This window comes from Exophiala dermatitidis (genome assembly GCF_000230625.1).
Source record: "Exophiala dermatitidis NIH/UT8656 unplaced genomic scaffold supercont1.6, whole genome shotgun sequence".
NCBI lineage: Eukaryota > Fungi > Ascomycota > Eurotiomycetes > Chaetothyriales > Herpotrichiellaceae > Exophiala > Exophiala dermatitidis.
The window spans coordinates 1,158,997-1,181,629 of record NW_008751651.1 but is presented as its reverse complement, the minus strand read 5'-3'; the positions used below and the strand labels follow the sequence as shown (position 1 = coordinate 1,181,629).

General features: G+C 52.5%; 7 protein-coding genes across 7 annotated transcripts; 4 read left to right on the top strand and 3 right to left on the bottom strand.

The window, feature by feature from the left end:
* Positions 1-1,751: 1,751 nt before the first annotated feature.
* HMPREF1120_07260 (phosphatidylserine decarboxylase) lies at positions 1,752-4,607 on the top strand. Its single transcript, XM_009161480.1, has 3 exons — positions 1,752-3,117; positions 3,170-3,274; positions 3,341-4,607. Exons 1-3 carry the CDS (start codon positions 2,827-2,829, stop codon positions 4,181-4,183), a joined length of 1,239 nt encoding a protein of 412 aa, XP_009159728.1. The 5' UTR covers positions 1,752-2,826; the 3' UTR covers positions 4,184-4,607.
* Positions 4,608-4,792: 185 nt separating this feature from the next.
* HMPREF1120_07259 (F-type H+-transporting ATPase subunit F) lies at positions 4,793-5,408 on the top strand (the record flags this gene model as incomplete). Its single annotated transcript, XM_009161479.1, has 5 exons — positions 4,793-4,840; positions 4,896-4,910; positions 5,062-5,212; positions 5,263-5,328; positions 5,383-5,408. The coding sequence occupies 5 exons, from the start codon at positions 4,793-4,795 to the stop codon at positions 5,406-5,408; spliced, it is 306 nt and encodes a 101-aa protein (XP_009159727.1).
* Positions 5,409-6,544: 1,136 nt separating this feature from the next.
* On the top strand, positions 6,545-10,513 carry HMPREF1120_07258 (uncharacterized protein; the record flags this gene model as incomplete). The annotated part of the gene is made up of 3 exons (XM_009161478.1): positions 6,545-6,914; positions 6,964-7,110; positions 7,164-10,513. 3 exons carry the CDS (start codon positions 6,545-6,547, stop codon positions 10,511-10,513), a joined length of 3,867 nt encoding a protein of 1,288 aa, XP_009159726.1.
* Positions 10,514-11,964: 1,451 nt separating this feature from the next.
* Positions 11,965-13,220, bottom strand: HMPREF1120_07257 (calmodulin; the record flags this gene model as incomplete). Its single annotated transcript, XM_009161477.1, has 7 exons — positions 11,965-12,002; positions 12,200-12,412; positions 12,475-12,520; positions 12,667-12,746; positions 12,908-12,923; positions 12,989-13,060; positions 13,155-13,220. 7 exons carry the CDS (start codon positions 13,218-13,220, stop codon positions 11,965-11,967), a joined length of 531 nt encoding a protein of 176 aa, XP_009159725.1.
* Positions 13,221-13,896: 676 nt separating this feature from the next.
* Positions 13,897-15,612, top strand: HMPREF1120_07256 (pyridoxamine 5'-phosphate oxidase). Its single transcript, XM_009161476.1, has 2 exons — positions 13,897-14,175; positions 14,667-15,612. Exons 1-2 carry the CDS (start codon positions 14,046-14,048, stop codon positions 15,491-15,493), a joined length of 957 nt encoding a protein of 318 aa, XP_009159724.1. The 5' UTR covers positions 13,897-14,045; the 3' UTR covers positions 15,494-15,612.
* A 648-nt stretch (positions 15,613-16,260) lies between these two features.
* HMPREF1120_07255 (uncharacterized protein) lies at positions 16,261-20,100 on the bottom strand (the record flags this gene model as incomplete). Its single annotated transcript, XM_009161475.1, has 1 exon — positions 16,261-20,100. One exon carries the CDS (start codon positions 20,098-20,100, stop codon positions 16,261-16,263), a length of 3,840 nt encoding a protein of 1,279 aa, XP_009159723.1.
* A 1,592-nt stretch (positions 20,101-21,692) lies between these two features.
* HMPREF1120_07254 (Ras-like protein Rab-6B) lies at positions 21,693-22,299 on the bottom strand (the record flags this gene model as incomplete). Its single annotated transcript, XM_009161474.1, has 2 exons — positions 21,693-21,748; positions 21,831-22,299. The coding sequence occupies 2 exons, from the start codon at positions 22,297-22,299 to the stop codon at positions 21,693-21,695; spliced, it is 525 nt and encodes a 174-aa protein (XP_009159722.1).
* Between the last annotated feature and the right edge of the window lie 334 nt (positions 22,300-22,633).

Genomic DNA, 22,633 nt, shown 5'->3' with positions numbered 1-22,633 from the left:
GTATCGGTGCGGTTGCGCATGGTGGGCAAGTAGATGCCTTGTCGATACATGGAGCACCCTTGTTGGTACTCTCGCATGCACGCCGCTGCCTTGGCAACCTCGAAGGCGTACTCGGCGTCGAAATCGTCGTTGGCCACGAATTCATATGGACAGGCCCGGGGAGTGACAGGCACGAAATCGCCGGATTCTGTTAAGACAAGCAGGTGGTGATCACCAGTGACATGTGGTAGAGACACTGTTATCCGACCACGGTTGACTCGTTGAGTGACGAGGGACTCGGAGGAGTATTCGTCACAGTGAGTTTTGTTATTGACGTTGGAAAGGACGACCATGTGCTCCTGGTTTCCAGGTACAAATTCGGCAGCCGTCATGCTGAAACCCATATCATTCATTCTGAGCATGCCTCCCAGGATATTATCGTCGGTGGTCGTCCTCGCATGTTCCTGCCGGCCTGGCACGAATGCTGGCGCTTCGGCATTCCACCAAGAGTGAAATAATGACCTCGAGAAGGGCCAGGTCTCTTCTGCAGGGTGGTCGTCTGTCTGGAGCATGGCGTTTGAGTCCGGGGATGCAGGGAGTGAAATAGTAACGGAAGGCGCAGCTGGTGGAGCCGCGATGAGGACCTCCAACGAATTTGAGTTTTCCTGCCAATGGTTAGATAACTCCGAAGTCTTGTTAGTCTTGTCCGTACCATGGTAGACTCCGTGCTGGAGTGGAGTCAGAGTCGCTAGAAAGACTTTGGGTGTGGTAGCAGGTAGGGCAAACGGAGCGTTTGTCGATGCTTGTTCCAGAATAGAGGCTGACGCTATTGTGATAATGGGTCAAGGAGGCAAGCAAGGAGGTTTAATGATTGGTGCAAGTGAGTTCGAGAAAGTATGGGATGGGGGTTTTGGATGGTTCGCGATGGGAAGGGTCTGGTTGTCATGTTTTGAGGCAGAGGATGAGAGAAACAACACGCGCTGTTGACCGAGGAAACCATGGATTGCTTCACTTCGTCGAGTCTCTAACTCTGAAGGCAGTGCGCCGTATTCATCATAGGCTCCTTCACTGTGACCAGGACGCGAGCACCAGGCAGTGCGGCGCAATGGCAGTGAAGATGATGGGCGCGTTGTGGTCTCTCGAACCTACCTCATTGTTGACGCTCCAAGGCTGTCCTCGCTGCGGCTCTCGTAGCCCTTCCTTTCTTGGAGCATTCATTGACGCTTTTGCATGGTCATGAAATATGGAGAAAGACAGTCCTGGACGAGGGCATTGCGCGTTCATGGTGTGCAAAGTGGCCAACTCCCTGGGTACAAAGTGACCAGCCCTTTATTTTGTTGCTGATTGAACAAGGCAAAGCCATTATTGAGGGTTTTCAACACTGCCACCCGAGAGCTTTTGGTGGTTTCAAAGGCCACTGCAGAATATTTCTTGCAGCCTCCCAGCTCATGCCAGCTCGACTCTTGGGATGAAGCGGCTGGTCTTCATGCCCTGGCGACAACCCCAGAGAGTCGAATGCATGTATGCACACACATATCATATATATGATATGTATAAATGCTTTGAGATAAGGCTCGATGTCAAAGGCACCGAAAGGCTCCATTCGAGCCATAACCGTAACGCCGCTTTCTTGAAGCGGTCGCAGGGTTGGCGTGGATATGGGCCGGAGGGATTTCCGGTGGCCACTTTCAGAATGGGGCTACTCACCCATCAAAACCCTCATTGCCGGAGCGAGGCATCAGTGCTATGGTTATCGACAACCACCGCAAGCTGGAGAGGTGTTTGAGCTGTTAGGCGTGTGTGCATATATATTTTGTTCAGGGGATGTTCAAGTTGTAGCCATCCAACTTGAGCCAATCAGACAAGACCGGTCACGTAAGCTCTTCGACCAACGAAGATGCCAACAACTTGAACATCATCAAACATCAACATCGACCGTTCGATTTAAATTTCAGCTCGGACTTAAGCCATCTGTCCCGCAACCCGCAAGCATGAAGTCGCCTCTTCCACAAGATTGACCTGCCGCTGGCGCCATCCTCGGGATTAGCTTGACCACGAGACTGGATTGATGGTAGGACCGACCACGCAACTAGGCTTTCGGGAACTTGCACTTGTGACAGATCGAACGGACAGGTCCATTTTGTCTCGAGTCTCTCTACAAGTCAGTCTTGATGGGATTCTGATTCCCCGTCTCCTATAGCCTAGGCTCATGGCTTGGTCGTGCGAGTCTTGAAAGAGTCGAGAATAACAGAACAGCACCTCATGCGAAACCTGTCGGCTGAGGAAGAAGGCGACGCGGTGTATCAGTCCAAGTGCCCCACAAGGCAACTGGTCTCACACTGCCTGAAGAATCACTTGCATGGCACTGCCTGCCTTGCAGAGTCGCAGTGCTGGCTCTGAGGTAGTCAGTGACCCATTCCCTGAAGTTTCAACGCTCCTTATGCAGTTGTCCCGCGAGTCCACAAGTCAGCGCAAACATGGCAGATCGATGTATCGCAGTGAAAATACCAGAATCCATACATTCCGGGGGGAACTCAAGTTGACTCGATCATTTCAGGTGGGTGACAATGTTTGTCGGCAGGCCGATTCCCGATACAAGGAGATGTACAGTTGTCTGGTTTGTGCTGAAATAAAATGCTATTCGTGCTTGTTTCTCCTGGTTTTGAGAATGTTTATATCTTTCCATTGCATGCCATGGAGGTGGTGTACTACCCGTGAACACCATTTCTGCCCTTCCTCCCTTGAAATTGTCCCTTCTTCAAACCTCCAAGCCACCAAGTCCCGCCTCGGTGCCGTTGCGGCTCATCCGTTGCGAGCCGTTGGAATCAAAACAAAACAATCAAGTCTATGCAGCAGGGAAACCTGAGCAATAAAGGTACTTTTAAGGACGACCCAGCCCTCTTTGTGCCCAGAAAGCCCATTTGCTTGAGATATCCCGTCCTGTACTCTTTTGCCATGGACAACTGTACCAATTGCCGCTATGGAAACTTCGGCCTGGGTGGGCGTGGCGTCCATCTAGTGATACCTTCGGTCATTGCGCCGATGCTTGCGCTTCTGTTAGTAACTAACAGAGTTTACTGGCGGTTGAGGCTCGTGGGGAGTCTCGGCCTCGACGATCTGTCGACGATAGCATCCACGGTAAGCTTCTGAAAACCTGTATCATACTGCCGTACGGCTGACGCATGAAAAGATCTTCCTATTCGTGCAGTGTAGCGCATCTGTCGCTGCCGTCAATTTTGGGTACGGAAGGCCCTTCAACAGCATGAATGTGCATCAAGCCGCTCTGGCGCTGAGGGTATGTAGACTGGTTGTCCGTTCTCCTCAATTGGGCACATTACTAACCTATGCCGTTGCCATCTAGTGTTTCTTCCTGCTTCAGATATTCTACAAGCTCACCATAAACTGTACCAAGCTGTCCATCCTCTTTCTCTACATCCGCATCTTCACCGATCGTCCGTGGTTCGTTCGGACTTGCTGGGGGCTGATCCTCTTTGTCAGCTGTGCCTGCCTGTGCTTCACTTCTGTCACGGTCTTTCAATGCAGCCCTGTACGGCGGGCATGGGATCGATGGAGCGTTGAGGGAACTTGCCTCAACCTATACACACTCTGGTACAGCAATGCCATCTACAATATTTTAACAGACCTCATCATCGTTTTGATGGTACCGCCTGTTATATTCACTCTCAGGCTGCCGATCCGCCAGAAGCTGGCTTTGACCTGCATTTTCGGCCTAGGTGTCATTGTCTGCGCGGCATCAATCTCTCGACTGACAACACTTTATTCTTCGGCATACGGCGGCGATCTCACTGCCGGGTCATTGGTGTCAACTATTTGGACAACAATCGAGGCCGGTCTGGGAGTGATTTGTGCTAATCTGCCAATGCTACGACCGACTTTTCAGCGTTTCTTCCCGAGACTGTTCCCGTCAAGGTCCAGTGCGGACCCCAATTCAACTTCCACTCCGTCCCATCACAGTGGTGTGTGCAATTCTAGCCCGCCGGTCGCACCCAGAACGTCTACTCCGATACTCATCAGCAACGAGGGCACGCCCTATGATCAACTTCCTGTGCTTGCAATTAATGATACGCGAAACCAGGACTGCTTTGACAAAGATCAGCAACATTCGCACGACTTCCTTGTCATTGACGATGAGAGTCGTGGTACCCTGGGATATGAGACACGAGATCCTCGTTTCTTTGCCTGAGGCGTGGGGTCTGGCCATTCAGACGCCCCTCGGAGTGGGAACAGTCATATTGCCGAAGAGACGGTGTCAGAAGAGGCTACTCCTGATGACGACTATGGCTGTGATGAGTGACCTGGTATAACTGCTCAGGGGGTGGTTTGAAACGATCTCTCGAGGAATGGGTGGAACCGTTGTCTTCGCCTACTAGTAATTTGAAGTCGGTTGCATAAAGTGGAAGCATTATCATGTGAGATCGATATATTTATGAGGGGACATGCTTGCACAGCGCCTACACAAGGAACATGTGTATGGAATACCTTGCTATTGACAGGATGAGGATAAACAATAACGGTGACCAATGGGGATACTATGGGAGAAGGCAGAGCCTGGCCGCTTAGTCAGCATAGTAGACTACTCCGTAAATGGTTAGCTATATTTTAGCCAAGCCCGGAGCTTTCCCTGCCAGTGTCTGCGATGAAGGTCGATGGGAAGCTCTCGACAGCAGACTCAACGCTCGAACAGCTCCAGCAGTGACCCGCAACTCCGTTGAGCAGTTCTGAGGAATTTGTACGGTGATAATCTGTCTGCAGTATAGGCAAGAAAAGGGCTAACACCGCCGACCAGCTCAAAATGTCGTTCGTCATCCGTCGTGGACTATCAACCTTGGTCCCCCCGAAGGTAACACATTGCTCTGAAGCCTCCTAAGGTATATACAAGCTAACGGATGACATAGGTCGCCAACCCACAGGTATGTTGGAATTGATAGCTTGCACTTTGTCCGCCCAATTGGCCCGACCCGACCCATCGAAATCCGTACCGAACACGAACAACGAAATCCTCACCCATTCTCCTCAGTCGTGGTTGCGCGGAAGAGCTGAACAGAATCTGATGAATTCCAGGGCCTTGGTGCTGCCAAAAATGCCCAGCGCATGGCGAGAATAGCCAAATTCTACGAGCAACTCCCCAAGGGTCCTGCGCCGGAAAGAGCCCCTAGTGGACTGTTGGGCAGATATCAAGCGAAATACTTTGGCAAGAATCCGTCAGCAGCTCGTACGTACCGCCAACATGTTCATATATGGATAAGAACTGACCAGCGACAGCAATTTGGCACGTCATCTTCGGTATCATGGCTTTGGGTTACAGCATGGAGTACTACTTCCATCTGCGTATGTCATATCAACCATATTTTTTAGAGGGATCCGAGTGCTGACCACGTGCAGGACACCACAAGAACAATGCTCACTGATTGTGCATCGATGAATGACTGAATAGCCTGCGAGCAGACTGTATATAAAATCGAATAAACCGGTTGAGCTTGTCAAGGTGCTTTCCGAAAATGAATTAGAGCCGACTTCAGCAATGTATCTATTTCAAAGTGACATGCCAATCGTCATGTTGAACTCGTTTGTGGTGATATTCTTACGATGCATGATGCCTGGATTACTGCCCTTGTTGGGTCTCGCTCAAGGGAGCCACTTCAGACGATGCTGCGTGGAATTCTGGCTACGAAGTTGCAAACCCGCACCAATGTCTTGCGCAAGTGAAATGGCAATCCGACACAACCCATTTGCATGACGGATTAAGAGCCAAATGACCATCAACCCCAGTACCTCAGGGTGCAGTCGTGATGGAATGGGCCGAGCAGGAGTAATGCCTTACCCGATGTATTGGTTACGGAGTGGCAATGGGTCCATGCGCGGATCTATTTGCAAGATATGACGCCTCTGCATTGTAGGGCCGTGTAGCGAGCAGAGGCCCTGGCAGCGCGGAAGTGGCATGACCGATATACCCCGGAGGTGCACTGCGAGTAGTAGTAGATGTACTGGGCCAACCACCAATGGTACCAGGGACCTAGGAATTGAGTCACAGGACCCCAGTAGAATGCAGTGAGCCCGTCACCGAGGATGTGTGCCATCGTCAGCTTTAACATACACAGCCCAGGCAATGTTGGACGGTGAAGTGAGGCTCATCAGTATAGTCCCTGGGTTCGCTTATCACTGCAAGTTGCAGTCATTGAAGTCTCGCAGGCGCCAAGCCTTACAACGCCGCAACTCAGGCACTGGCACCGACTTCAAGTTCCACCTTGAACTGCGTGCCCAAGTCTCCTAATCTCAAACTCCCTCAATAACCACCCTTTCTTCCCCAAGCATTGTATTCCTCCCCATCAGGTGTCGTAGCCTTTCCTCTCCTGCTCTTTTCCCGGTCCTCCCGCCGACACGCGACCGAATTTACCGCAGCGACACCGTCCGTCATCGGACCGAGATACAGCACGTTGGCAACCCTGGCAGACTGCACCCATTAACAGGTACACACCGGCACGCTGGCCCCGACTTCACGCCTCCTGACTAAGGCCGTTCCCCGTCGCACAGATTCGAGTTTGTTATGGCAGAGCGGAGTGCGCAGGATGTGGTAAACCAAACTCGGTCGGCGGGCGACGCATCGCCTTCCGACGCACCTGTGCCCACATCCACACCTGATATCAAAGTCTTTGGGGACGCTACCACTAGTGCCGAGGAGGCTACTTCGAAGGAGAATGGAGTTCATACACTGGCCAATGTCAAGGCGGAGGACCTCGAAGATGCTTCAGCGCGATCCGACACCGATACCAGCCGTGCAGATGGGAGTGTCGCCGGTGACAAGGTTGCCGAGTCCAAGCCTTTCAAGAAGCTCACAGCCAAACCCGTTAGCTTTGCAAAGTACTCAGTCCCCAAGGTTATTGCTGCCAGTGCAGCGGCCAAAGGTCTCGACAAAGGTAATGGCAAAACCGCATTTCCGCGGATCCGACTGACTTTAGAATCTAGCTGCAACGCCGACCTCGTCGACTGCGTCAATCTCACAGGCCGGACGTCCACGTTTGGTTGCCAAAACTACCAGTACCCTGCAATCCTCATCGAAGCCATACAAGACCGCCTCGCCAGACCCGATGCAAGTGTGGAACAAGAACAGAGGTAATGCTTCTCGTCACAACTCATAGCCGCGTAGTCAACTGACACTATCCTAGCCACACCACAACCGTCGACGAAGCATTTGACCGATGAAGAGCTTAAGCAGCAGTACGGAATTCATTTGACGTCGCGGATACAGGCAGATGGTGATGGAAAAGAGGCAAAATGGGCGGACATTGATGACGACGAAGATGACTGGGCTCCGGAAACTATCGAATGGAATGATGGCACCAAGAGCACCTTGACTCCCGCTGAAGCGGCTCCACAGGCAGCTCAGAAGCCTACGACGTCTTCTGCCGAGACGGCGGAGAAGTCAGAGCCTGCAGCACCTCCAAAGATAACAGCTCCACATTTTGCCAGCTCTGTCGGTCCTAATGCCACTGTTCTCAAACTCGGTGCAAGTGCGGAAAGACATCAAGCACAGAAGGCGACTCTCCAGTCCAAGGGCCCTTCAGAGAGACCCTCGTTCCTTTCTTCAAAATCGGGCCCTGCTCCTACACCAGCGAAATCTCCATGGGCACCATTACCTCCCGTCGAGAAGGTTTCGCCAGTCGCCATCAACCCGCAGATGTCCATGCCTCCACCGAACCGCATGCCTCCGAGTCACGCCCATAACCAAGAGCCACCGTCCATGGCGGCTCCATCCCCAGCGCAAGAAATCTCGGCAGATGACTTCAATCGAACCTGGCGCGAGTCACAGCCAGGCCATCCCCGCGAGCTTTACATGCCAAATTCTGGACGTTATGAAGCCGTTCCCGACAGGCGAAGACGTATGTCTCGAAACGATCAAAACTTCAGAGCTCCTGCCGTTTTACAACGACCGAGTCACACTGATCCCCATGCTCCGGCTGAGCCATCAGCTGCGTTCCAAACTCACCGCACAAGCACTGATCAAGCGCGGCGCAGAGCTTCTTCCACTGTTTCTGGCGGAAGTGGACAGTTCGGCCGCCGAATGTCTATCCGATCGGGCGAGGCAGCGCCTCCCGTATTCGAAACGCGCGAACAGGAGCAGAAGCCTAGCATGCCTCCGCCTTCCACAGAAGAACCGCCTGCGCCTAGTCAACCACCAACCTATCAAGCTCACGGCACCGGTGAGCCGAGCACCGCAGGACCAGTTCCCGCTGCTGGTGTAGACTTTGAGGCTCAACGTGCCCAGCAGAGAGCGTTGATGAGAGAAAAGGTTGAACTGGCCCGCAGACGTAAGATTGAGGAAGAGCAACGATTGGAGGCAGAGAAACAGGAGCGCATCCGTGCGAAGCTAGCCTCACTTGGTCTCGATCCTGATCTTCCGAAGAAAAAGACCGAGAACAAGGATACCGAAGAGAGGAAAGAACCTGAGCAGCCTCCTGTCCCCGCTCCGAGCGCACCTCCGGCCGCTGCAGTCACCCATTCGCCACCGAAACCGCCTCAGCCGCTTGCTTCTGGCGAACCTCAGCAATATGGAATGATGAAAGTCCACCCCATGGATTCGGTCAAGAAGTTGGGCACTTCGATCTCTCGGCCTGTCGAGTCCCAGCGTTTGCCTTCCCGAACAAAGGTTGAATCCAGCCCAACCCAGGAGCCACATCCGGAAACCACTCAAGCACCTTCTCCCCTTGCGAATGGCGTGCGAGGACTGGGTCCCGAGATGCGACGGACAAGCGGCCAAGAAGCAGTTGATACCGCCGAACCGAGCCCTAAATTACCCAAGCCGAGCTCAGTTACGAGTGATGCTAGAAGTGGTTGGGGAGACGTGCGGCACGATCATCGCCAACCGCAGACAGGTAATCTTTGGGGGCTGCCCAACAACAAGTCGCTGGGTAATGGTACTTTTGACCAAGGTCTAGCAGGGTATGCTCCACAGGATCTGTCGCGTACCTCTTCCACGACGCAAGGTTGGATGAACAACAGAACACCTCACGCTGGTCGCTCGCCGCAGACCCAATATGTAAACCACGCTCCGCTTGCAGACAGCAGGTCTTTTCCATACCAGTCTGTGGCTTCTCCCGATCAGGGTTCTCTGGCCGTCGACAGCGAAGTCGACTCTCTTTTGCCAACCACCAAACCGGCGCCCATTGCTCCTCCACAATCTCAGCCATCTTCTGCGAACAACGGTTTCCAGAACAACAATCGACCTCAGGCCCTAGATGCCTGGAGCAATTTCCACCAGGTTGCCAGGCAACAGGAACGTGCGGAAGACGACAAATTTCATCGAGATTTGATGGCTCGTCGCGAGGAAGAGGCGCGAACAGGTATTCGGCAGGGGCCTCAATATTCCTTCAACGAGACATGGAAGCAGGTGCATGTTGGTGATTCGGCCGAACAACGACACATTGCAAACATCTCTCAGTCTGCCGTGCCAGCCTCGACTGCTTTTGGCGCCGTGAGATCATCGCTGCCTGGCGGAGATATTGGTGCGAGGACGATCACAGCCCCAGGCGGTCGGGGATCGAGATTCTTTCCACACCACGTTGGGGGTCATCACGCTCAAGATCGACGGGCGTTTACTTATAGTCACCCAGAGCCACCAAGAACACCATCGCCACCGCCAGCCGAAGAGTACTCTAGTCTACATCCAGCATTCGACGGTGACTCTGCCAAACCTGTTGTCCATTTCCCGCGCGAAAAAGCTGTGGTCAAGCTACCACCAGCTCTCCCGCCGACCCCACCAAGTCCCGAGGAACCCCAGACCACAGGTGCTGCCGATGCTGCTCCCATGACATGGGCCGCAAGGGTATCAAGGCCGCCTCCATCTGGTCCGTCAGCTTCCGGCTCTGCGCTTCGTACCGTCTCTACTCCTATTGTACAGAATCCATCATGGCAAGAACGATTTAATGGATTGTTGGGGAAGAAATCTTCTCCTGTGAGAGAAGCAACCCATCCCGTGGATGCTCGTCTTGCCGTGACTTCATCGACACGAGAGCCTTTGGAGGTACAGCATTCTCAGATCAAATCTGCCGCCTCGGTGTCTCTCCCCTCCCATACGGAGCCGGAATTTGTGGCTAACGGAGATGATTCTTTCGCAACCACCAAAAATGTGGAGGATGAGGACGACCTGTTTGAAGACAGAGAGCCAGGCTCGCTACCGGTCATCCACTTTCCCAAGGAAACCCCGATGATACTGCCATACTCACCATCTTCCTATGCCACGAGACTGCCGCAACCAGCCCCAGTGGAGCCTTTTTCGTGCCATCCGTTTATGGTCAGCAACCTGCACGAGCGCCATGCTCCGCCCAAGCCTCAATATGCCCTAATTCGATTCCCTTGGTCTACAAAACCTATCAAAAAGGACATTCCGCTCAAGGGAGCCGCGGGGAACAACGGAGGCAGGCAGCGATTTGGCGGATCTTATGCCGGGAAGCATTCTCGGTACCGAGGTGGACCACGGTCTCGACAGGTGTCCAAAGCACAAGCACAAGCACATTGAAGGCCATGTATGACCAGCCCTTGGCTGCTTTTCTAGGATCAGCGGCACGGCACACTCTTCAGGACATTATTTCACCACCACCGTCACACCACCAGAGGCATGGTCTTTCAGCAGGGGTAGTGCACCGCACGCTGGAAATGAAATTGACCTGGTCCGGTGCTGTCATCGTGTTTTTCCCACTGTATTTTCCCGGACTGGTCGTGTCGACACTGCCGAAGCAGCAGCAGCAAAAAACAACATTGCAACAACATCGATTGACCCCATTGCCATGTGCAACAAGCACACCACAATGGAGGTAGATCTGTCTGTCAGCGACCTTCCTTTCTCTTTTTTCGTATCAGCATCATCATTTTAGTTCGGCGGGTTTGTCGAGGAAGCCGAAGAACGGGGCTGGAGAGGTTGGAATGCAGTGTGGGCGCATGCAAAAAAAAAAAAAAGAGCTTTTTTGCAACTTTGCCTTTGCCTTTACCTTTTCTTAATCTGTGGAACGGGCTCGGCGATGTGTGGCGTGGCTTAACCAGGCGAAGCGAGGCGAGGCGACGTGTTGCTTGTTTTCGGGGGCAAAGATGGAGTCGCAGCAAAAAGTGGCCATGCCCAGCTTTATTGTGCCTATCTGTCTTCCTTCAGTCACGGAGGGCACCACAGAGAGAGAGAGACACTCGGATAGCCCGGTCAGCCTTGCGCTTTATTGTACAGGTAGATGAATGAGCCGAGCAAAGCTTCAGCTTTTCCTTTCCCTTTCCCTTTCCCGTGCCTTTCCAGATTTCGCCATTTGAATTCCCATTTCCATAGTCCTCCGCGTAGTGTGCGAGAATAAGTTTCTCTAGGGAGTCTACGTCTGTGTACTCTCCAGGGGGTTATGTATGCTGCGAATACTGCTGTCAACTCAACCCCAAACACACCTCCAGGTGTTGCTACTCTTTGGCAGCTTTAACTTGACGGATAGACACCGACCAAAGGACAGATGGATCCTACTTAACTAAGTTAGACAGGAATTGGCGAGTGTGTGCTGATGTATTCGAGGCATCTTGAACAGTTTCTTCAGGATCAAAGTGCTCTTCTTCTGCCATGTGCCGGCTCCTGGTCCCCTTCCTGCCACTGCAGCACAATCGAAAACAATCGTTTTGGGATTGCAGTGTTTGAGGACCATAAAAGGGGTAGATAGTCATAGCCAGACACACGGAGAGAAGAAACAAACAAAACATGCGGGAGGCAAAAGCGAGAAGAACAGAAGATGGGTACTGTGTACGTGTATGTGGAGGAGGATGTGACATTATGTATTCAATATATATAAGGCGTCATTGTCATGTCGGGTCAAGATCAAAACTACCTAGGCAGCCGTTAAATATCTCAATTAGTCCGGTCGGTCGGCCGGTCGGTCCCGGGGAGAAAGGAGAGCAAGAGAGAACACCATCTCCCTCCTCTGGGTTCTTGCTGGTTTCGGGGTCTCCTTATGGTTTCGGTGAGAGCAGTTGCACGAATTCTTCGTCTGAATTCGATGGAACAAGTGGTCTCAACGTTAGCCTAGGTACATTGACTCATTGTACAGTACGGACTAGACCAGTTTGCAGGGAGGGCAGATGAGGGAAGGTGGAGTAAATGGAATTATGTAGAGAGGATGTATGGCTGTCTGGAGACAGTCCATAGAACACATAGGTTGGGAGAGAGATGGGGAAGGGAACATACAATCTATCGTGCCATTCATGTCCTTATCGGCCTCGCGGATCATCTCCTCAATCTCGGCGTCAGTGAGATTCTCGCCGAGAGACTTCATGACCTGGCGGAGCTCGTCGGCCGAAATGGTGCCGCTGCCATCTTTGTCGAAGACATCAAAGGCCGCGCGAGTCTCGTGCGCAAAATCCTGCGCTCGGACGGTCGTGGACATCATTTTGAGAAATTCTGGCCCGATTGTTAGCAATGGAATACCACGATATGGTATAAAGAGGCATATGATTCCCCACCATCGAAATCTATGCTGCCAGAATGGTCGATGTCGACTTCGTTGATCTAGAAGAAAGCAAGTTGGTCAGAGTGTCAGTTACCATAGACATATTGAAAGAATCGGGTGAGGTGTCAAAGTTGACGATAAGAAAAGAATTGGTAATGGTGGTCATGTGCACGCAAGGCAGTGATACTGAGTGAACCAAACATACCATGTCCTGGAGCTCCGAATCCGATGGGTTCTGGCCCAGCGATCGCATGATCTCGCCGAGTTCCTGGGCAGTGATTGTTCCTGGTGAGAGCAGATTAGACTGGCTCTTGAAGGGGCAACGCTCATCTCATTGACTCTTTTCAGGAGGCGATGAAGATGATTGCCAAGATAAATAAGTTGTCGCGATGATGAGGCTGAGACTGAGGCTTTCAACATCGGGCAAGGAAGTCGGATTTACTAACCACTTCCATCTTTGTCCTATTGCGAGCACACACATTGTTAGACATGCAGAGACGTGCCAGTCTCAAGGGATGATGACTTACAAAAAGGGCAAACACATCCCTGTAGGCCTTGATTTCCTCCTCGGAGGGTTTAGCTGATGTGGGTGTCTGTGTCTGTATCCATGGCAAGTGTCAGTCAGTCAACTTTACTGTCTATCTCGCCAGCCAGCCAAGGCCGGCTCGGATAAAGGTGCAAAGCAATGCGTACCATTGGATTCTTGGTCAAGGCGGAATCTGTGTTGGTATTGATCTTTTCGACCTTCGGATGCGGCATTGAAACAAAACCTCGTGCTCGAGGAAAAGTGGGCTAGGGCTGAAATATAAACAAACTGGGAAATGGATGAGTCTTGGTTGGGCGCGACTGGTTTCAGCCTGACGCGGGCTCCAGACCGGACAAGTAGCAAGTGAACGAGGGGCTAAACACCCTGACAATCGTGCCAAATGCCGCCTTGTCGTATGTACTGTACCGGACGCCCAATTTTCGACCAGCCAGGACTTGTTGGAAAAGTGGCGCGAATGGGAGACGCAAAGCGGTGTGGAAGTGATTGGGCACGGGGCCTCAATGCAGCGTAATTGGGACAGAAGAGCTGAGTGTGCTCTTTCTCGTGGTTCTACCCAGCGCAAAGGGTCTGGATGATTTGGATCTCAATGGACCAAGGCAATGGGTCTGGATCAGAGTGTGCCGGACCAAGGTGCTGTTGCTGGTGTGGTTGGTTTCAGTCGGTGTGGTGCGTCGGTGTGTTTATGGTGGTGAAAGACATGCGGAATCCCATTTTGTGGGGGGTCGTTGGGATAAACGAAGGGCCTCACACGTGACTGGGGCACTGCATTTCATAAGTAATCACGTAAGATTGCTTTCGCATGATACTCCGCTTCCGGCGCGGTTGAAATGACAGTCATTCCACCCAGGCTCGGTCAGAGCCTTGTTCGCGTCATGATCGGGAGATTCACGGAGCGAAGCAGTAGTAGGTAGGTACCGGGTGACATCTAAGACTTTTACCACACGGCTCTTTTCCTAGCTCAAGGAAGAGTAATATAACCCGTTCCACCCGCTCGAGTTGCCCTTGATATTGAGCGTTCTTCGATCGTTTACTCTCATATGCTATCTGGAGCTGCAACTCGAGTCCGAGCCCTTAGAATCACACCTGGTCATCAAATCCGATCCATCCCAATGGCACTCCACCAAGCCACGGGCATGTCGACTGCCCCTTCACTAGACAAGCTGATCTGTAAGTCGAGTTGAGTTGTTTCTTTGCATATATGTATCATGCCGCGGTTTCAACACGAGTCTGGTTTTGGTTCCAGAAACAGATAAGGCAGTCAAAACTGTCACTATGCTATGCACATCCTAGCATCATTGATCACGCGAGCGGAGGAAGGATCCTGACAGGGAATGCCACTCCATGGGGTGAATATGGAAAATCATCATCCTCGCCGAATTTCTTCTGTTTTTTGCAAAATGATGGTGGTACTGCCTGTCATGTTATATGCTGGCTGATACCCACTGCACCCACACCCGATATCATGTTTCTATGCCCTCAATGTACATGCATATCCACACAAACACACAAACATACCCTGGACCGTTGCAGCAAGCATACCGATATATCAACGCTCTCCCTACCCATGAACCAGGGGTCATCCAATACCATCACAAACAATCCTATTCCACCTACAGACCTACAGCAACCCCAAAACTATTACTTATTCTCTCTCCTAGTCGCACCCGGCCACGACCCCAAAGACATCCACCGCGCCGCGCAATTCACAAAATTCCGCCTCCACCGGCACGACCTAGTCGACGACCCATTCCTCCAATTCCACAAATGGTTCTCCGCGCCCGAACTGAGCACCTCGATCCCCGAAACCGTCACCCTCTCAACCGCCGAACTACCCTCAGGCCGCGTGTCTTCCCGCATGGTCTACCTCAAAGAACTCGACAAGCGCGGTTTCGTCATCTACACAAACCTAGGAACCAGTCGCAAAGCTTCCGACCTCGCGACCAACAGTTACGCCAGTCTATGTTTCTGGTGGAAACCCGTCGAGAGACAGGTGCGGGTTGAAGGACGCGTCGAGAGATTAAGCCAGCAGGAAAGTCAGGTCTATTTCGATACTCGAGCCAGAGGGTCGAGAATTGGGGCTTGGGCGAGTCAGCAGAGTAGTGTGCTTGTACCGCGAAAGGCGGCGGCGGCGAAGCCGGCGACGCCCACAACAACAACGACAGCAACGACGACGACTACCGAAGAAAAAGAAGACAATCAAAACAACGTTGACGCAGTTGAGGGTGCTGAGGACGATGACGACGGTCGGGCCGAACTCGATGCCCGCGTCAAAGAAATCGAAGCCCGGTTTGCCGATACCGATGAAATTCCCGTCCCGCCGTTCTGGGGTGGAATCCGTATCGTTCCGGAAACCATTGAGTTCTGGCAGGGGAGAGAGTCTCGTTTGCATGATCGGTTTCGGTATACTAGGATCCAAAAACAAGATGGGACGCAACAACCTGATCAGTCGGCTCCAGCTTGGAAGATCGAAAGACTTAGTCCTTGATGTTGACCAAAAGAAACAAAGACCAACAGGAAGACTACCTAGGTCAACTGTACATACATGTACATGTAGATATCAAGACACAAAACAAGACAAAACGAGATAAGTGCGCATCGAAAATATTTTTTGTTTTCTTTCATTTCATTTCGCCTCGACCGGCTCTTGCCAGGAGGACTAGACTATATCGATCGACACGACATCAAACTCACCCAGATCCAGTGACTTGCACTGGACTTGTTGGGTGGTCAGTTGTGTCGTTCATCTATTTTCAGGATTATTGAGTAGGGAGTCTCTTTTTCGTGTGTTCTGTTGGTACACGTGGAATGAAACCATTCCGAATCCTGCATCTGCCCAATGCGATGCAATCCAACCCATTGCCTTGACGGGCACATCCAAAACGCTCATGACTCCGTCGCAAACCCGCCATGGCGAAACCAAAACAAACTTCCGCCGTCGCCGTCGCTTTTTTCAACGACAAGTCCAGGCTGAAGCACAAACAAATCCAATAAACGCCAATGTCGTAAGGCCACTTTACTCGCCGCGCACAGAACAGTCCACACACACAGCGTACGTATGGTGTGAGACTGCCATTTTCGGCAAAGTTGTGGTTGTGGTTGTTTCTCCGGGTATCATCGTCCATTGCACAAAAGAAAACAAAAAGAAAACAGGAGTACAATCGAGGCAAGCGAACTGTCGCCACACTCGAAGCACTCTAACCATAACCGTACCCTGTACTCTTCTCCACGGCTTGCTCGTGCTCAGCAAATCGATTATGCAGTCACTCCTCCAACCAGCGCAAGGACTTTCTCCGTTACGGCAGCCGGGTAACCCTTCTTCAGCATCTCCTGTACCACGCCGCTGGCACTCGCGCGGTCATCGGCAGTCAGGAAAGCTCGAGTCATAGCTTCGTATGTGCTCGGCTCGCGCTTCTCCATGCCAAGTTGGTCGTAGATGGATTTGGCCTTTTGAATTTCACCTTCTCCAGCCCAGCCATGAATCAATGTATTGGCAATGTAGGGCGTCATGGACACTCCACGTTTTGCCATATCCGACAGCACCTCTGGAGTATTGGCAACTTCGTGGTTTGCCACCATCGCTTCCAACAAGTTCTGGTATAGAGTATCGGTTGGCCGAATCTTCTCGACATGCAAAACCGTATCGAAAATCGCTTTGGCCGCCGGGAGGTCATGCAACACACAGCCCTTGGCATGGATCAATGACCCATAGTGGACCGCTTCGGGCTGCACTCCGGCCTGCTTCATGTCCGCCAGAATCGCTTCAGCAGCGGCGAAATTGACCGGCTCAAGGGTGGCATAGGACTCGATCAGGAGCTTGTACGTGTGAGACGTCGGTTTGATGTTCTTTGACTTCATCCGCTCATAGTATTGCAAGACTTTGCTCCGATCGCGCTTGGTGTTGAGGAAATATTGGATGATGGAGTTGTATGGAGCGGGTCGAGGTCGATAATTCGGCGCCGCTTCCATTTCATCAAACATGTCCACGGCAAATCGCTCTTCACTGGTCCGACACAGGGCATTGACCAACGTACCATAAGTGACGGATGATGGACGAATCCCACGACCTTCCATGTCACCGAAGTAGCGAAGACAGTCATCGATGCGACGGGCTTTGCCTAGTTTGCCGATGACAGCATTGTACAGGAAGACACTGGGGGTGACTCCCTCGGAAAGCGCACGCTGGAAGATCTTGACTGCCTCGGTGGCCTCATCGAATGTCCCTTCAAGAGTCGTGATATAGATTCCAAAGGTATTGGCGGACGGAGCTGCACCCATATCGAGAAGTTCCTGGTGATACTTGGCGGCCTGCTCTCGATCGCCAACAGTCAAGCAGGCTGCAACCATCGAGTCCAAGATGGAGATCCATCCGCTGCGGACCGCGGGGATCTGCAGAGACATGGGGACATCAGCTTGTGCCATGCCCAAGATGTCGTGAACCAGTTTGGGTGATTTGGCTTTGCCGGCAGCAGTGATGAGTTTGGCATAGGCAGAATAGTGCAGGTTCCGACCGGCACGTCGAACATTTCTCAACCGAGCAAGACCGTCGTGGAGATGATTTTCGATCCGGCCGCTGGTGCTTTCAACCAATTCGGAGATTGCCTTGGATGCACGGTAGTCGGTGGTGTGACCGTACGGATCGTATGTGTCCACGACAGCTGCGGGTTCCAACACGACAGAGTGAGGTGACAATGGCGATTGAGGCTGTATGTTGACAACAGAGGTCGGAGGAGCTGGGTGAAGGAGTTGCTGCCATCGGTGAAGTAGGTCTGGGCGGGCAGCGCCAACTTTGGGCAGGCTCTCGCTCACGACATGCACCGTTGAAGGGTCCATCAAAATGCCACGGTTGAGGACGGTTTCGAGTAAGTGTGAAAACCGGGCCACGTGGGCGATATCGACGGTCTCCGGAGACAGCAGCATCTGAGCCTGGACATGAAGCGCCAGAGCAATGTCCTGAGCATTGAGCTGGTGAACGCATTCGGGTCCGAGGCTAGCAATTGCTTGTTGAGCAACCGGAGAAACAAGACCACCATTTTCGATCATCGCCCTCAGCAAAGACACGCTGGTTGGTGCTGGGACCACAGCTTGTTGCTGAGAAAGAGCTTCGCCGAAGAGCAGAATGGCTTCGTCGATTTCTGAAACGGCCATTTGACGACTGACATGGCTGTCGGCGCCAGCTCGGATGCGTTGGAACATTGACCGTGCTTCAGCGACACCTTCTTCAACTGCGCCAGCATTGATCAGGGCTAGACCGTACATGGCAGCGAAATCCGTGCTCGGGACGATCGACAGCGGGCGAGCCTTGTTCCAGGTCGACTTTGCCTGAGCGACATCACCAGCACGGATATGCATCGCCGCGAGGGCCATGACGGGCTCGGCTTTCAGGTTGGACACGGAAATGGCATCGAAGCTTCTTAGAGCCTCAGATGCGCTTCCAGCATCCGCAGCGGCAATGCAGACCTTCGACAAGGCCTGGTCCTTGATCATGGGCGGCAAAGTAAACTCATTGATGCTGGATATGGCTGCGGAGTATGACCGTTGTTCAACGTGGTAGGCGACGAGGCCGTTCAGGAGGAACGCGTTCGTCAATTCCTCTGAAAGCGCCTGCTCGTGGACCGAGCCCTTGAACGACTGTAGTACCTTCTCATAAAACTGGCGGCCGGTGTCGGCAAGACCACAGGAATAGTATGCCTTGATCAATGAGGCATACACCTGCATGTCCAGAGGATCATTGGCGGCTCGCTGGATAGCCAAATCGCGGTATTCTTCATACAATGCTTGAGCGGCATGCATATCTTGCTTCAAGGCCTGAGCATCAATGACGACCGTATACAATCGAGGGTCAAGTTGTATGCCATGGACACCCATGTCGGCCAGAAGGTGGTTCATATGATCGACCAATCCGGCTTGGGCACAGGCCTTGACCATAGCATTGTAAACGGACTTGGGAAGGCGGAAATCTGGCAGGGTCGCACGGGCAATGTTGTAAAGTTTGGTGGCAAAGGCAAGCGAGGTGTCAGCCGCATACAGCTGCTGCTGTCTGGTAGCCGATGGGAAGACTGGAGTACCGTCGTGACCATACCGAGATGCTCGCTCTCCAACAAGCTTTTGTACTTCATGAGCCTCAAGGCTTCTGGCTGCCAAAAACTGCAGAAGAATAGAATATGAGGTGGCATTCAGTTTGACAGCACGTCTCGTCATGTCACCGTACACCTCGAGCGCCCTCGGCCATGGCTGATAACCAGTGCTCAGACTGATGGCTGAGACCAGGATATGATTGTACGCATCGACAGTTGGCACGTGACCATCCTTGATGATCGCTTCAAAGACGGCAGGAATTTCTGCGTACCGATTTTGCTGACCTAGAAGGACGATCTGCTCGGAAAGAGACACCTCTTCAGAAGCAGAGGACGCGACATCTGTTGGAGGTGTTGAAAGGTCCTGAGTGTAAGAAGAAGACTCAATTTCGGTGTTGGTCTCGTCGACCGTCGAAACAACGGTGCTCGACTTGACAACTGGACTAGCCACCTCTTGTTCGCGAGCTGCAGGCTCTTCCAACGGCGATGGTGCTTTCACATCCTGGAGTTGGAGTTCTGCCTGGTCCACCGCTACGGTCTCGACAACATTTTCTTCCGCCTCTTGAACCACCGGAGTGGCGCGTTCACTGTTGACACGCGAGATCTGTGGCCGAGGCGTGGGACGAAGCAGACCAACAGCGCGGGAGTCGAGTCGCTGGTGCTTTGGCGGAATCACCTTGTCCTGATGTTTCCATCCTATTCTTCTAGCAAACTGATGTTGTTTCCAGTCAGAGTCATCCCCTGTCTGCTGCGCATGTTGCCAGGCTGCGTAGTACTGGGCTAACCCAGCATCTCCGCTGGATGACTGAGAGGTGTACCCAGCCTTTGCTCCAGCGCCGGAGCCCGAAGGACCTGCAAAGGCATTTTGAAGTTGCGCGGTCTTTGTGAATTTTGCGACAGGATAATTTTGAAATTGCCCCAGAGACTGACCAGCAGCAACAACCGAGGGAGCGTAGGTGTGAGCGATACCCTTTGCAACGCTAACTCGAGCAAGATGTGCAAAAGGCTTGAAAGGCATTTAGGATAGGGAAGTCCTCTTCCGGCCGAAGAGTAGGGTGTCGACAAGAAACAGACGCGAATCAGGCAGGTTCATTGACGCCGCGGAGGCCGCCAATGAACGCGCAGGCTGAGAAGTGTAAACGGTGGAATGGTGAAAAAGGATTGGTGTTGAGACACACACTCAAGGGAGTGGAGTGTCTGCAAATGGTGGTTCAAACGTCGATGGGTAAGGGTAGAGTGAAGTCGTCGAGGCTGGTGACTTTGGTTTTGAAATAAATCAGTCACACTACTACTTTGTGATAGACGCGAGATCGTACTCGGAAAAAGTGATGCCTGGAGAGCCTGGCGGAGTAAACCGTGACAGCAGTGGCCAGGATCTGATAAATGGTGACGAATGGAAGACGCTGGCTGGAGCCCAGGTCAGGTGGATGGAAGACAAAGACAGCTAGCCCAGAGGGAAATATAGGAACGACGAGGACAGCAAAACACCAACCATAAGAGAAGAACGGCTGTTTTGCATGGGGCGAAGCTGGTGGAAGAGCGCAGTTCGCAGCAATTGCAGTTCGATGTTAGTGGAGCTCGGGCAGATGAGGGATTTCTCGCTGGCAGCTTTTCTGCATAACTTCCATGGTGCTTCCGACCTGTTCTCGAGGCCACATGCCCAAGCTGCTGCTGGTTATGCCCGGCCGAGCTTAGCTGGGCCCCATGCTTAATAAACCAGATGGATACAGCCCGGAAGGTGCCCTGTTTCCAAGCGTTACTGGGGGCCCCTCGGGCCGCAGGCTTAACAAGCTCCGGGGAATGACGCCTATGACAGCCCTGGAAGGCTTAAAACACCGTGTCCTGGAAATGCATGCTGCTCCCCGAGCGGACCCTGCCATGTGTGGGTTGGCAGGCCTGATCCCGATAATTGTTTCCTGGCCACTGGGAGGACAGCAAAAGACTTCTTCCAGTTCGGGGTTTCGGGTCTCGGAGATGGACTTTGGGCTTATGAGCGAGAGATGCCTGAGGAACCCGTGTTGGTTTCACCACCTTTCGGGTCCGAACTGTTTTATGCTACAATCATGATGTAGTACCTGATAGAGTCCTTAGATTACAGTGTTTTAGGGTGATTCAGGATCAACAACAAGAACGGCAATATTGGCCTTTTATGTACAAGGTGTCGCAAGGAAACACGGTGTGGCTTGAACAATATGTATATTCGTGCTGACCACAAGCCGTTGGCCACGGCAATTGACCTGCATTTTTCCATCCAGTGGCCCCCCAAGAGAACGCCATGCTATGCTAAATCACATCCTACAATGCACTGCAGTGTAAGTGCAGTGCCTTGCAAAAGAGTCCAATCCCCCATTTCAAGCAGAATTTCTTTCGCTCCCGACACAGCCAGCCTAAAAGGGCTCATGTACAAGACATTCGCGGGGATCCAATATACATACATTTGATTTCGACCGTCGGTGTCTCGGAACACTGCATCGGTAGAGCCTCTTTCCCTGCTCAGGTCATAACAGCTGAAAGCAAATGAATCAAGCCGAGCAGGAGAAACCAGTCGATGCCACGAGGGAGGCTGGAGTACCAGTAGTGGTTGTGTGTGAGATGGCAATCCCAACACCTTCAGCACGCGCAACCCTCTTCCGCCGGTTTTTGGTTGTTGATCGAAACATCAATCACTGCGCAATAACCAAAGTCAGTCGAATATCCCTCCTACCACACCGCAAATCAATGGCTTGCAATAAAATGGATATGGCTTACTTTGCGGGTTTGGCTGCGACTCGCCCTCGGATTCCATGCCAGGGAGCGCCTGCGCGATCCTCCGGAACAAGGCCTTCACATTGTGGCCGAGCTTTGCACTGGTTTCCATAAAGATAGCACCGGCCCGCTTGGCCTCCTCTTCGCCCTGCTGGGTCGTGACCTCTCGTTTGCTGTCGCCCAAATCGGTCTTGTTTCCGACCAACACGACAATCACGTCGTTGCCGCGCTCGCCCCGGACATCGTCGATCCATTTCCGCGTCTGCTCAAACGTCTTCCTTGACGAAATATCGTAGACCACCACCGCCACAGACGAATCCCGGATGTAGGAAGGGATCAGTGATCGGAATCGTTCTTGGCCCGCCGTATCCCATAGTTGCAACCGCACGGTGCGGTCCTCGAGGTACATAGTTTTGGAAAGGAAGTCAATGCCAATCGTGGCTTGGTACGTCGTGTCGAACGAGTCGTACATGAATCGTGTGATTAGGGACGTCTTGCCCACTGTAGAACCTGTGAGAAATGCACGATGCAGTAAAAAGGTTAAGGCGGGAAGACCATACCACTTTGTTCACCGAGGAAGACGAGTCTATGAGAGCAAGTCCATCAGCATCGATTTGACGACCGCAGGTCACGACAAGGCGAGCGACCTACTTGAACTTCTTCAACGGGTTCGAATACGAACCCACGCCAGTTTGCGCCATGGTCGGCTCTCTCGTGCACAGGAGCCAGCCAAATGGACAGGAGCAAACAGTCAAGCAAGCACTGCTGGCGACCAGTACTGGAATAGGGACTCAAGCAAAGATTCC